At 57.5% G+C, this 14,656-nt stretch overlaps 1 protein-coding gene across 2 annotated transcripts in view; it reads right to left on the bottom strand.

The window, feature by feature from the left end:
• Nucleotides 1-5,964: 5,964 nt before the first annotated feature.
• CPNE2 (copine 2) overlaps nt 5,965-14,656 on the bottom strand; it is a 46,535-nt gene continuing 37,843 nt past the window's right edge. Inside the window, exons 15-16 of one of the 2 annotated variants that reach the window (XM_014827338.3) lie at nt 7,726-7,962; nt 5,965-6,412 (exon numbers count right to left, since the gene is read on the bottom strand). In XM_014827338.3, the coding sequence (XP_014682824.1) occupies nt 6,305-6,412; nt 7,726-7,962 (345 nt within the window). In that variant the 3' untranslated portion in view covers nt 5,965-6,304. Of the gene's footprint in view, nt 6,413-7,725; nt 7,963-8,774; nt 8,995-14,656 lie in introns of those variants that run through there. The other variant, XM_070500228.1, reaches the window with a different exon arrangement.

Genomic DNA, 14,656 nt, shown 5'->3' with positions numbered 1-14,656 from the left:
TGCCTCGCCGAGGCTCCCCCTCTGTTTGATACGTGTTATAGTTGTGGCTTCTAACTCTGCAAGCTGCTTCTAGTCCGAAGGTGCTGCGCTGTCCTTTCCTCCTCTCTTGTTTGCGGTCCCTCCTGCTCTTCCCCTTCCTGCACAGAGCAGCCCTGTGGCTGTGGGCAGCCAGGGCGCGGTGCTACTGCTCCAGCTCTTTGTCTCGTAAAGGGAGGCAGGGGCTCTCCCTTTGGGAGGGAGAGGAGGACGGGAGACCAGGTGTGAGGCCTCAAGGACAGAGGGAGGCATGGGCTTAAAAAAAATCTGGACTTTCCCCCGCTTCGGGGGAATGAGCCTGGACGGTTCTCTCTTCCCGTTGGTTCCTACGTCAGTTGTTTCTGCTTTCTTGGTGTGAGACGGAGAGAGAGACACACAGAACGTGTTGACACTGTGATGCTGGCAGGCAGAGAAGCTGCTCAGTTTTAACGTGGGCAGAGAGGCCCCTGGATCTCAGCCAGCCCCTCCTTTCCCTCCAATGCGGCGACACTCTGGTGCCCGTTGCCAGATGGTGACTTCCCTTCGCCTGTCACTGATGCCTTCTGAGTCCTTCCTCCTCTCAGAAGTACCGTGTGCTGATTGTTCCTGACTGTCAGTGCAGGCGCGCCAGCCCCTGCTGACAAACGAGACATTCAGGTGAAACTGCAGGCACCTTCTCTGCTTCATGCTTCCTGCGATGGTGCTGGTACCGAAGCACGTATCCAGAGCAGCCTCACATCCTTTCAGCAGGCAGAGCGAGGGCTCCCAGTCACCGTGTTTATGTGGTTTGACTTGGAAGAGGCCGTTGTTCTACCTCTTGGCCTCTGTTGATGGTGGGGAAAGTTGACGAAGGGTGCAGGGATTAAAAACACACATTAGGGGCCGGCCCGGTGGTGCAGCAGTTAAGTGCGCACGTTCCGCTTTGGTGGCCCGGGGTTCGCTGGTTCGCATCCCAGGTGCGGACATGGCACCGCTTGGCACGCCATGCTGTGGTAGGCATCCCACATATAAAGTAGAGGAGGATGGTCATGGATGTTAGCTCAGGGCCCGTCTTCCTCAGCAACAAAGAGGAGGATTGGCAGCAGTTAGCTCAGGGCTAGTCTTCCTCAAAAAAAATAAATAAATAAAAACACACATTAGCTCGAAAGCTGCTAAACCTGTAGGAGAACCAGATCTCGCTTTTCCTATACTGAATTTTGTGCCCCCAACTCCCTCCCCAGCTACCCTAACAGCTCGATTATGTTGAGAAGGGTGAAACTTTTCAGACTGAGATTTCTGCCCTGGTGTCTCCGGTGAGATTGAGACTCGCTGTGACCATTTCATCGTCTTCCACGGTCCCCATTCTGTAGACCTCTGGAACTGAGACACAGCAGGCTCTAGAAACCACAAATAGCAAAACAGGGTCTGGTCTGCCCAACAGAGGAAGCAGCCTTGCAAAGCATCCAGTGTGGACAGTATGGTTCAAGCCCAAAGAAAAGAAGAAAAAGCAGGGGTGACAGGAGACCCTTCTGTCTTCGTAAATAATTGGGACTTTATAACTAGGTAACAAGGGCTGAAACCCAAATGTGGCGTGGGTTTCTTTAAACCTGCTTCTGCTGTTGTGAGTGGTGGTGGTCTTACAATTCTTGAACCGTGTGAGGGAGAAAGCTTGTCTCTGAGGAGTTCCACGGCCAGCTCTCTTTGGACTGTCCAGCTTGTGTCACACCACGCCCTCTCAGCCACTTCCTGCTGGCCGTCTACCTTTGGCTCTGCACCCGCCTGGGTGGGGAGAAAGGAGCATGAAATTCACAGCATCTGTTTTTCCATCCATAAAAAGACGGGAGGCGGATGTGACTGGACCCAGAGAGGTGGCTGGCGGCCTATGTACGCACCTGCCCTCTTCCCAGGACCCAGGAGGGGAGAGCCGGCTTCGCACATCCAGAGTTGGGGGGGGCGGGGGCGCTTCAGCTTTTTCAAGAGCATTCTGAACTGAAAGTCGAGTCCCTACCAGGGGGTGACCTGGGCTAGCCCTTTGTGTCCTCATCTCTTTCACTCTCCACCTCATGCCTTTCTTCCCTTCTGTCTGCCTCCTCTCCACCCGAGACAACCTTCATTCACCTGAGACTTCCCCACTGCTTCTGCTTCTCCTCCCTGGGAACTCAGCCTAGTTCCACCTTCCCTGGGTGTATCATAGTGGTTATGAGCTTGGAGCCAGACATTTACTAGCTGGATCACCTGGACAAGGTCCTTAACCTCTCTGGGCCTCAGTTTCCTCCTCAGTAAATAGGAATAATGACACCAACTTCCTAGCGAGGGTGAAAGATAATCTGGAGTAGGTCCTCGGTGCGGTATCTGGCACACAGTGCTCAGTAAATGGTCATCCTGATTCATGCTCTTACACTGGCGTCCCCCACTTCTGGGCAGGGTGTCCAGAGCTGCTGTCGGTGGTGATTTCTGGCAGGTTTTTCTGTCCTACCAGCATTCCTAAGTGGCAGCTAGAACACCGACACAATGAAGGGTCGCCTCTGGTCGTCAAAGCTCCAACCACCAGCTTCTGCTGTGTACCTCCCTCTAGCTAAATGTTAATTGCTCAGGCACACCCGGTTCCTTGGCTCTGGTGTCTTAGCCGTGGGTATGTGGCTCAGCTGTCATCTTAAGCCCCTCCGGAAAAACAAAAAGAGCTCAGTGGCAGCACACCATCATTTGCACTTGGGTATTTTCTTGATTTCCTGGTGTCCCCAGCCCACTTATGCATAACAGTGTGATTCGAATGCAAGTTCTGCTCAGTGGGAGGCTAGAGTCTTGGCAACGCTTTTGTAGTTACAAGTTGAACACAAGAAGCCAGTCGCACATTCATGCCTTGGTGATGCTGGCAAGGACTGGCATTTGCTCCCTTACCTGCTGGAGCAACAGTTTAGGGGAGCGGGAGAGTGAAGCAGTAACAGGCCTCAGAGCTTGCAGAGGAGCCAGGCAGCAGGACCCAGAGGTGACCTTCCCTCCGAGCCTGAGGCTGTCGGCGGGGGCTCCTCCCTCACTGTCTGAGGAACAGTCCTGCACATCATTACCTCTTAGGTTGATGTCTGTCTTTCATTCACTGTGTGCCGAGGGCCTGCTGTGTATGTGCCAGGTACTGTTTGGGACGTTCGTGGACCATTTTTGTGGATGGTAGTCCTTCATCCTAAAAAAAAAATCCTGTGAAGCAGCTCTTCTCTACTTTCTTTTTCCACGGAAGATTGGCTCTAACATCCGCTGCCAGTCCTTCTCTTTTTTTGCTGAGGAAGATTGGCCTTGAGCTAACATCTGTGCCCATCTTCCTCTATTTTTTACATGTGGGACACCTGCCACAGCATGGCTTGATAAGCAGTGTATATGTCCGTGCCCAGGATCTGAACTGGTGAACCCTGGGCTGTCGAAGTGGAGTGCGCAAACTTAACCACTACGCTGCTGGCCAGCCCCTCTTCTCTACATTTTCTAGAGGGAACCAAAATTCATGGTGGCTTAACAACTTGCTTGAGGTCGCACAGGTAGGTGACAGAACCAGAACATTAATTTGAGCCTTTAATTTACATCTGTCTTTCTGGGATTTCAGTGAAACTTTTAAATAAATGCCAGTGCCCAGGTCTCAGTGGCGGGGACTCAGGGTGAAGGCCTCTTGCAGTTGGGTTTCCAGGTTCTATTTTCAGCCTGCTCTCCATGTGTCAGAACCAAGGAGCAGCTCTAAGGCTTGGTTGATTGGTTGGTTTTTATTGAGATATAATTGACGTATAACATTTTATTGGTTTCAGGTGTGTAACATAATTGTTCAATATTTATATATATTGCAAAATGATCCATCATGACACAGAAAAATTTTTTTCCTTTTTGATAAGAGCTTTTAAGATTTAACTCTCTTAGCAACTTTCAAATATACCATGCAGTGTTATCAATTCTATCAGCATGCTGTATGTTACATCCCCAGGACTGACGGATTTGGGTTTTTTTAGGTGGTGTGGCCTGGTCAGTTCAGGCACATGCCTTTCTCCTGTGAACTCGGGCCCATCCAACCTCAGGCAGAGACAGGGGCAGAAAGGGCAGTTGTGGCTGGGGCGGCTCCCACATGAAGCCCAGAAGTGGGGGCTGCAGGCACCACACCTGAGGGAGTTGGCCCGTAAGTTTGCGCATTTGGGATGGACCCTGATGCAAGGCAGGACTCTGCCTTAACATGGCCCAATAGATGTCAGTCTCCCCAGGCTGCTAAGTTACTCCCAGGGGGAGGCGAAAGGGAGAGGTCTGCATGAGGAGTGGTCACCCCAATACCCCCGTGCCCTGGGGGCTGAGGAGGGGATGAGGCTGGGAGAAGGCTGCTCCCCTAGAGAAGCCTCTGGGCAATCAGAACTTGACAGGTCCTCTCAGGTTGGAGAGGGTACAAACTTCCCTGGGTGTGACATCCAGCTAGACTCACTTTAGCTACCCAACGGGAGGGTAAACAAGCAGTCTTGTGCTGTGTCGACCAGCACCCAGTCTTGCAGCTGGCCTGAGCAAGGGTGAGGCGTGGACCAAGGAGCCAGGCACGCTGGTCGTAGGATTCCATCCATGCTGCCGAGCTGGCCCCTGGGTCCTTGGGGAAATCAGGGCTACCTGCGGTCCTGCAGCCCTCTAGGAGTGGAGGTCGCCCTAAAGGATATTTCAGCCGGCGTTTGGTGGCCACAGAATCCGCAGAGGCACTGGAAGCTTAGGATGAAGACATCCGTCACTCAGTCCCCGAGGATGGCACGGGCTCCTGAGATCACCAGGCCCCTAGAGGTGGAAACTGCCGGGCACACCACCCAGGGCCAGCAGGTCACTCCCAAGGATTACTGCCCTGGGGGTAGGTCGAGATGACTGACTCCCAGTGTCCGTGGGGGGAGGGGCAGGTCCATCAGCAGCTTGAGCGGAAGCCGTTCAGTGCAGCGGAACAAGTGGGGGCTCTGGAGCCAGACCCGGATCTAAGTTCTGGCTCTGCCTCTCATAGATTCGATTAGCTTCTCTGCTTGTTTCCTCATCTCTGAAATGCTCCTAGGCAGGGGCTGTTGGAAGGGTTCATCCAGATTATGCCTGTGAAGCACTTGGTACAGAGCTGGAAACAGTGCTTAATAAATGGTAGTTGTTATTAGGTTACACATAAGCCTGTAGCAAAGGGGCTAGCTGGAACTCCAAGGGGGAGGTGGATAAGAGAGAGAGAGATGTGTTATGTGGAAGAGAGCAGGGAACTAGGACGATGGCTCGGGTTTCAAGATTGGTCCCCTGGCTGGTTTCATGAAGTTGGGCCTGGCCTGGAGGGGGCATGTGGTAGAAGCCAATGGCTGCTGTCCGCAGGGGCAGAAGCAGCCCTGTTCAGCATCCTCAGGCCAGAGGACCTGCTGCAGACCACGGGCTGAGCCCAGGGCTGGGAGAGCTGGAGGAGGAGCAAATGGGCGGCAGTGGCTGCTGTCCTGTGGGGCTGTGTGTGTGTGGGGGTGGTGGAACGCAGGACAGTGTGGACCAAGAGGAAGGAGCGGAGGGCACCCTGCTGGGCCAGCATGTGGGGATTCCCAGGAACACTGGTGTGGGCTCTGCAGGGGCCAGAAAGCCTACAGTTGCTGTGGGGACCCATGTGTTCTATTCATCCACAAATATTTATTGAGCATGTACAGTGTGCCAGGTTCTGTGCCCGTGTAACAGAGGCACCCTGTTCATGTGGACTGCATGTCCCCAAGTAGCAGCTTCACAGGCTGCCTGGGGAAAGTGGTTTTCCTGTTTCCTTTCCCAGATGAGTGAGCCCATCGGGTCTGGGCTGAGGAAGGAGTTGACACAGGGACATCTGAAACTCCTTTATTACCCTGAGTGTAACAGATAGAGAACATGGTCACAGTATTAAAAAACAGCAGGCGTTAGGTGCAGTCTACGACACAAAGGATGCCCCGGGGACACGTTCCTTTCAGAGTCTGCAGCCAGTTACTTGGAAGAAGCCAGTTATGATTGTAAAAATTTTATTCTCTTTAATAACAATAATTCCACTAAAATTATACAAAGTACATTCAATACTTAAGAGTGGCGGGGTGAGGAGAGGAAGCCAGTTTGGCCTGGAAGCATCATCAGTGACTGGAACAAAGGAAGCCCAGCTGGGCTGGGAGAGACTGGGGGTGGAGGTCTGGTTGTAAAAAATAAAAATGTGGATTGGTAAAAAAGGCCACGCACAAGGAAGCAGGGTGAGCGTGGGCGTCCGGGGGCCGGCGTTCAGGGGGGTGGGCATCCCGGGGTGGGTGCCCAGCTGGCGTGCTGCTGCCAGGGGGGCGGGGGGGGGGGGCCGCGCTCAGGCAGGCTCCGAGTGGGTGGGGGGCAGGTTTTTATGCTTGAAATACTGCACGACTTGTTGGGGCAGCTCCGCCAGCACTGCTTTGGCCAAGGTCTCTTTTGCTGCCTGCAGGGTCGAGGGTGAGGGGAAAGGGGGAAAAGAGGAAGAGTGAGGATTACAGAACGGAAGTTGTGAGGGGCCTCAGGCCTGGAGAGCTGCTACAGAAGGTGTCCCTGGAGGACAGGATCTGGGCAGAGGGACCAGGCTGGCAAAAACTAGCGTCCCCCATCCTGGCCCGTACCCGCCAGCCCTCCACGCCCTGTGCCTGCCTTTATGCCGGGTGTTAGTAACTCAGCCTGAGCCCTTGTGATGCCGGGGAGTAAGGCCTTAGGATGCGTTTGTCTGTGGGAGGGTTTCCGGGGAAAGAGGTGGGGGAGGCCAGCTGCACAGCCTACTCATCTGGCAGACGTGGCCTGAGCACCTTCTTGGCTGCTATAAATGCCGTGACTGTCTTGTTCTGAACGCCCAGCCACAGGCCAGGCTCGGGGAGGGGCTCAGTCAGTCTCAGCACGAATGGGTGGCCAACGCCCAGCATTTGTCCTCAGGAAGCTAATGCTCCAGCAGAAGGAGCCGAACTATCTCAGGCCAGCCCAGGGGGTACTGGGCAGAGATGTGAGGACCACTGGGTACAAAACAGAGTGGTCAGTTCTTGCTGGGATTGGCTCCCAGGATCTGAGCCACAGCACTTGGAGAGGCCCTTATGGCCAAGGGGACTGAGGTCCAGAGACGTCAAGGGCTTGCCCAAGGCCACACAGTGTGACAGTGTGCCTCTGGTCAAACAAGAGTCAGGCCCTAGGCTGGCAGTACAGTTGTGGCATCTGAGAGACTGTGCTCCCTCTGGGGCTCCTTATGGGCTAAGAAGCCAATCCTAGCCTCCTGTGGGCAGACCGGGGGTTACCTGCAAATGGGACCAGAGCCACCTCCAGGAACAAGGTGAGGCCACCATTCCCCCCTGCAGTGGCCCTTAGGGAGGGGGGACCATTCTAAAACATGAAGTGAGGAGGCTGGGTTAGGTGTGATTGCCAGGAAGGCCCCTCTCACCTCTGGGCCTTTGCACTGTCCCTCTGTCTGCCCTGAATGCTTTGCCTACTTCTGCCCGGCCCCGAGTTGGAGGGCAGGGCTTCCTGGGCTGGGCCCCGCTCCCCTGTGCTCCGTCAGCATGCTGAAGCAAGCGCTCACACTGTCATATAGCCTTGTCTGGGGGCAGGGCCTGGCAGGGTGCTGGGCACATAGTAGGCCCTCAGGAAGGACACAGTCAATGTTGCTGAGACTAGAGGAGCCTAGGATTGGGCAGACAACCCCAAGACTCCCCTCCTTGATATTAACTCTGGCACTGGGGTCCCCTACCGCCCCGCACCCCTGCCTGGGCCCACACTCACGTTGCGGAACTCTCGGAAGGGCACGAACTGCACGATGTCCCGGGCCGCCTCCTCCCCGGTGTAGGAGCGCAGCGTGCGGCTGTCCCCATCCAGGAATTCCATGGCCGCGAAGTCAGCGTTGCCCACGCCCACGATGATGATGGACATGGGCAGCTTGGAGGCCTGCACCACGGCGTGCCGCGTCTCCTCCATGTCGCTGATGACGCCGTCCGTGATGATGAGCAGGATGAAGTACTGCTGCAGGGGCCAGGCAGTCGGGGCCTCAGCACAGCACCCCTCTCCCCGCCCCCTCTCCCAGCCCACACCCTCTGGCTCCTGCGAGGAAGGTGGCTCTTCTTCCCTAACTGTAGCCAAATCCCGGCCACCTTCCCCACTGCCTCGGCCCCCGCCAGCCTCTCCTCCATCTACACCCTGACCTGGTCGCAGCCCGAAGCACCCAGTGCGCTCGTCCTCCACCGTATCTGCCATCTCAGACACCCCAGCTCGGGGCTGAGGGCCCTGCATTCGGCCGGGCTCTGCCAGTCGCCACACTGTGGGACTCTGGGCAACTCGCTGTGCCTCAGTTTCCTCCCCTGCACAGTGAGAGTGGCTGCACCTCTCAAAAGAGAACACGCCTGCCGCGTGGCCGTGGCGCTAATGGACAGCTGCATCCGTGCAGTCAGGCCACGGCTGGGGAGGGAGATGCGTTCTGGCCAGTGGAGCCCGGGAGCAGCCTCCCCTCTGCCCCCAGTGCATGGAGGCTGGCCATCCTGCTCTGCGACCCTACTGTCCCTGCGAGCATGGCCTCTGAGAGGCCTGGCAGGAACTAAGCAGGTCAGCTAGGCCAGTGCTTCTGGGGCTGTAGAATTCTGCCAGTAGAGAGTGGACGTGGGGTCACACATGAGACGCAGCCTCGAGTCCCGGCGGGAAGGGGCCTGGTTTGCACAGTCCTTCCATTCTGCACACCGCCTGGGAGTCTGGTGCTGGTGTCTTTACGCCTCTCTGACATCCCCTACCCGTCCTTATTCAAGAGAGAGGGCGGGACACTCAGAGTTCAGGGGCGACAGTCTCTAGGCTTAAATATCTTGTACAGTTTGATGTATTTATTTTTATTGTTACTTTCTATTTATAGCAAGTGATAAGTGACTTTTCACTCACAGTGGGTTATAAAGTTTCTTTATCAAATTAAGAAAAAAACTACTGAATAATTACTGTGGGCGATAGGTGGCTGTAGTATAAACTGCGAAGGTGGGTGAGGGAGTGAAGTTCAGGAGAGCTCCCTGGACGATCCTGTGGGCAGAGACCCGGGATGTGAAGCTGGCCGAGACCTCAGTTACACCTCAGCTCTGTCCTTAGCATCCTGTGTCCGCTTTTTGAGGAACTCAGTTTTCCCCACCCATAAAAAACCAGAAAAGCTCTTGTAGCCTCATATTCTCTGTTTGGGGCTTTTGCCTTCTAGTCTGACCCTTCTGATTCTCGGGAGAAGAATTTGGGACCCAGACTAGTCAAGGTCAGGGAGCTAAGGAGGGCAGGACCAAGCCAGACCCCAGGTCAGCGCTTGGCTACCATCTCACCCATCTGCTCCCTGTGGAACACACAGAGGACACAAGTGAAGCCCCCTAGGATGCCTCGCTCTCCTGCCTGTCCCCCAAGCACAACTGTGGACAAAAGCAATGAGGTGAGCTTCATGGCGGCATGGACTCCACCACCCTAACCCCCAGCGCCGGGCAGCAGCAGTCCAGCTCTGCCTGCACTGTGCCTTTAAGAGACCAATCCCTTGGCTGGGGATACCTGTTGCTATGGAGACGGCGGCCTGAATCCCTGTACTGGAGGGCTGCTGCCGCCAGGCCCCCATCCCTGGGGTTGGGAGGGCCTCATAAGCCCATCCAGACCCTCGTCCCCCCACAGCCCAGCATCGTCCCAGCACCCCTTCCCTAAGTGGTCCTCAAACCCCACTTCCATCCCACCAGAAGTAGTCCAGGGCAGTATGTCCAAGACACCTAAGCTGGCAGGAAGGAAGGCACTGAGAGATGCCTGGCATGAGGAAAGGAAAGGACGCTTGGCGTGGTCAGCAGCCTCACCCTCAGTGGGTGGGACGGTCTCCCCTCTCCTCAAAGCCCTCTTGGCTCTCTCCTTTCAGTCAGCCAGGCGCCTACACTAGGAGACGTGGAGAGCCCCGCCTGGGCCTGCCTCCCAGCCTTGGCGCCTTCCTCCCCAGGGAGGTGGGAGCAGACAGGGCCTGCAGTGCCTGGGGGCACCAAGTGACAGAGCAAGGAAGTCCCTGATAACACACAGTGACCGTGAGCAGACAGATGCTCCCTGTCACCCTCACATTGTGGTTCTCCTTGTAGAGATGAGGAGACGGGCTGAGAGAGGCTCAGTGGCCTGCTCAAGGCCTCACAGCCAGGAATGGCAGAGTCTAGATTCAAACTCAAGCCCGGCTGACTCCAAAGTTGGGGCTCTTTCCACAGTGTCCTCCTCACCGCCCGCAGCATCCGTGGCCTGCAGCTGTCTCTCCAATAGTGGGGCCCCGCGCCGGGCGCTTTCCACAACCTGTCACCCAGCACCCAGTGTCGGAAGGCCTGAGTGTCCAGCAGGGCAGCCCAGACCCATCGTGCTGGACAGTAACCCTTGCTCCTGTGTGCAGCCAGCCAGCACATGCCCACCGCCACATGCCCAGTCTCGGGTCAGCAGCCTGGGCAGTGGAAGTGCAGCTGCCCATCCTGGGTGGAGCCGAGGTTGACCAAGAGCCTCTAAGGTCTGTTACAACCCAGGGGTCCACGGCCCACCCCCAAGACAGTTTAGAGGGGAGGTGGGAGGGGCTGTGGACAGGGACACTGAAGGGTGGAATCAGGCAGGAGGTGGGAGGGGGTCTGCCGTCCCCACCCACAGTCCCGGTCCACCCCACCCCACGCCTTCCCACCTCCACACCTTCCCCCCTTTACTTCCTTCTGCCTGGCACCCCCTTCCCAGCCACAGCTTCCACTCATCTGAGCTCCTCCGTCCCAGGCAGACGTGGAGGCTCTCCCCAGCCTGAGCTCTGCTCCTACTGCCAGAATCCCGCCTCGGGGAGGGCTCGTCTGGACACCGCCGTCTCCCCCCACACCCCAAGCACTCCTTGGGTCGGCCCTCGCACCCTCCTCGGCTTCTCAAGGCCCTGACGCCCTGTCCATGCTCCAGAAACGCAGCCAATCACTGGCAGGTGGAAGCAAAAACCCAAACTCCCAACACATTTCCAGGATGGAGTATCTCTGGCCTGTAGGCAGAGGTTCTTCAGGTTTCTAGGGCTGAAAGTAGCTGCTTCCCCTAATGCATTTAACGTGTGATTGGATTTACCAGAAACTGACTTGACCACAGCAGTTCCAGGCAGAGTCGGGGAAGCTGCACTCACTCCCTGGCTTATTTCTGAGAAGCTGGCTGCTGGAGGGTGGGGGACATTCCCAGGGTCCTGGCTGCTTCCCTGCTCCCCTCCACTGGGACACCAGACGCCTAGGTGGCCAACCAGGAGTGGGCCACAGACAGCAAGGCCCAGGTCTTGTGGGCAAGAGCAGAGGGAAGGATGAAGGCCCCATGATGGGAGTCCCCTGGCCCCCCGGAACCTCTTAATGTCCTTCAGTGGCTCCCCACTGCCCTCAAGAGAAAATCCAGATTCCTCACTGGCTTCCAGGGCCCTGTGGGAGCCGGCCTACCTTTTCAACCTCATCTACCCCACGCCCCTCTGACACCACACTCCTTCCTCCAGTTACGCCCACACGCCATGCCTCCAGGCCTTGGATATGCGGTTCCCTCTGCCTGGGACACTCCACGCACACCCACATACACTCATGCATGTGCACGCATACACTTCACGAGACTAACTCTTAAGCATCCTCCGAGTCTCAGCCTGGTTTAATTGCGTGGCGTCACAGCTGCCATTTCCGGCCTGGCTCCCCCTGGGCTGCGGGCTCTGAGAGGGCAGAGGCATACTGTGCGCATCCCGGTCTCCAGTGCTGCGGAGAATACGTTCGGTAAAGACGTGCTGTGTGAACGAACTGGAGAGCGCGGGCCTGCCTGGAGAGATGCTCGCCCCCACTCTCAATTTCCTGCACATGGGTGTGGACGCACATGCAGGTGTCTCCGGACAGGGAGGGTGAAGCCACACCAAGTGTTCCCCCAAAAGCAGCTGCACAAAAGCGCCAGTTAATCCATATATTATCTCCTTTTGCCTTGGGCCTAAATGTGCTCAGCGCCACCAAACGCTGGCCCAAGAGGTGTCCCTGGAAGATTCAGCCACCCACATTTATTGAGTGCTTACTGTGCGCCAGGCACTGTGCGGAGCAATCTACATGCTGATCTGGTTGAATCCTCACAACGTTCCTTGAGGCAGCTACTGTTCCATCATGCCTATTGTACAGGTGAGGAGACTGAGATTCAAAGAGCTTAAGCAACCTGCCCTGGGCCATGCAGCCAGGAAGTCGGGGAGCCAGGGTTTGAACCAGGTTGATGGGCCTCGGGAGCTTGAGGTTGCACCACCGGGCAGCTCCACCTTCGGTGCACAGTGAGAGGTGGCATGGAGTAAAGAGAGGCAGCAGGTGGAGAAGCGGCTGTGTCTTCTTGGACATCAGAGTGGGAGGGGCCAATAGAGACTGCCTAGCCCTGCTCCTGCAGCCCAGAGATGCTTGCAGATGGCCCAAGGTCACACAGCTGGGGTGGGTGACAATGCTTCCTGAAGGAGGGGAGCCAGAAGGAGCCCACCTCCCCAGGTTGGGAGGACCAGGCCATGACAAGTGGCCGGGGTGTGGAAAGGATGAGGACTGGTCACAGGAAGCGCCAAGTTCTCCCCTCTGGGGGGCCCTCAGCAGTTGTTCCCCAGAGCTCAGACACCCTTCCTGGCCTCCCCTGGGGTCAAGCCCCCTGCAGACCAGGATCCAGCATGCAAAGCCCCCTTCTCCCCCACACCCCATCTCCTGCCCAGTCCTGCCCGACCAGCAGGTGAGAGAGCCCTGCCCCACGGGGCTTCATTCCTGAGCCTGCCCATTCCCTGCCCTCCACAAGAATGCAGGCCTTGTCTCCATCCCTTTGAAAGCTGGCTCAGGCCCAGACCAGACTGGGCGGGACAATGGCCTGGCTGCACATGGGATCCAAATGGGGTGCAGGCTGAAGGGCTGCCTCTCCTCCGCCCTCTCCTACCAGCCCTGGCCCCGCCCCCAGGAATTAAAAAGAAGCCACTCACAGGCCTGTCCGGTGGCTGTCCCACTCTGGTGGCCCGGACCCTCCCAGCCCCTGAGGCTTTACTGCTCCTATTTGATAAAGGCCTCAGCCCAGAAGGTGGCTTGTCTCAGGCCCGCAGCGCAGCGCCACGACCAGGCTGGCCCAGAGGGGATGGCGCTCCCCGCAGTAGAGACCACCGCCTGCCTTCCTTTCGACCGCACACTGGGTGCCCCCCCTGCTGGTCCCTGGTCCCTGGTGCCTGCGTCCCCTCTGCCAGGGGCTCGTCCCAGAACCTGTGCCACGGTCCTCTCTTGGGCTTCAGGTCTCTCTGGGTGCCAGGTGTTGCGTTAGCTCATCTCATCCTAACGCCACCTCCTCCAAGTAGGGCCTATTAGTATTCCCATTGGACAAACAAGGAAACGGGTTCAGAGAAGTTAAGTGATTTACCCACATCACACAGTAAGGAAGGGACGGGGGCAGCATTTAAACTCTGGCCCCAGGACCCCCTCCTCACAGACCCTCCTCTGCGGCCTCCCGAACACCAGACCATGTCCTGCTGTCCTGCCCTCCCCAGGCCAGCCCTGCTGTCCTCTTCTCTCCCTCTCATGACCCCCTCTTCCATCTTTGCCGCCCCCTCCGGGAAGCCCACCTCCACCTGCCTCGTGACCAGGTGGGAGCCTCCCTCCTCTGGGTGGTCCCAATGGGAGCAGGTCCCTTTCCCTTTGGGAGAGGCCCTAGCTGAGCCCCTCCTCCGCCTCCTGAGCCTTGCACAGCGCACGGCCCACAGCAGGGCCAACTTAAATCCATCCATTCCTAGAGCACGACGAGGGCCCAGTGCAGGCCAGCAGGGGTGACAGCCCGGCCCCAGGGCCGAGAGTGCAACGGGGGAGACAAAACAGAGGAGACACGTGGATGTGAAGGAGATGTGGCCGCCATCGTCAGAGTCAAGACGGGAATACACAGAGAAGGCCGGGGCATTGACTTCAGATGGGTGGTCAAGGAAGGCCGCTGGGGCTGGCATTCGAGGGGACACTGAGGAAGGGGACAGAGCCAGCCAGGCAGAGAGTCGAAGGAAGACTCTCCAGGCAGAGGAGACGGCAGGTCACAGGCTTAGTGGGGGCAAGCTTGGCACGTCTGAGGGACAGGAGGGAGGTGGGTGGCAGAATGGTCTGGAATGGTTGTCAGTGAAGGAAGGCGTGGGGTAAGGAGAGGAGGTCGCTGAGGAGGGAGAGGCCGGGGAGGAGAACGGGCAGCAGGGCAAGAGCAGTGAGAGTGGCTGCGCAGTCCAGTGAGGGCGGGCGGTGGCCGGGGCAACGGGGCAGCGGGCAGGTTTGGGGTGATATCTCGGATTCAGGGTGGAAAGGACAGTCAAGAAGGGACTTCGGCATTCATGCAGCAACCCCTTCCTTGCAGAGGAGGAAGCCTGGGGAGTGGCAGGGGCTTGTGGGGTCTCCCAGGGGATGGGAATCAGACCCTTGTCTCAGTGGCAGTCCAGGTTGCACCACCTGGGGCTGGGGGCCGGGATCGCAGCCTCAGCTCGAGCCTGATGCAGGGGACGGGGCACGGGGCCTGGGAAGTGCTACTTGGGGCACTGCCCTTGGGGCAGGGGGAGAAGACCCCCAACTCACGTGGCAGAGTGAGGTCAGGGCAGGTGCTGGTGGAGGGCAGGAGAGGGGGCAAGGTGACCTTTGGTGACTCCAACACTGGCACTGGGCCTGGCCTGGGGGGCAGGGAGAGGACCAGGGATACAGATGCCCAGGAC

Source organism: Equus asinus, chromosome 28 (assembly GCF_041296235.1).
Source record: "Equus asinus isolate D_3611 breed Donkey chromosome 28, EquAss-T2T_v2, whole genome shotgun sequence".
Taxonomy (NCBI): domain Eukaryota; kingdom Metazoa; phylum Chordata; class Mammalia; order Perissodactyla; family Equidae; genus Equus; species Equus asinus.
Note: the sequence above shows the minus strand (reverse complement) of the source record. Positions and strands in the feature narration are given on the sequence as shown.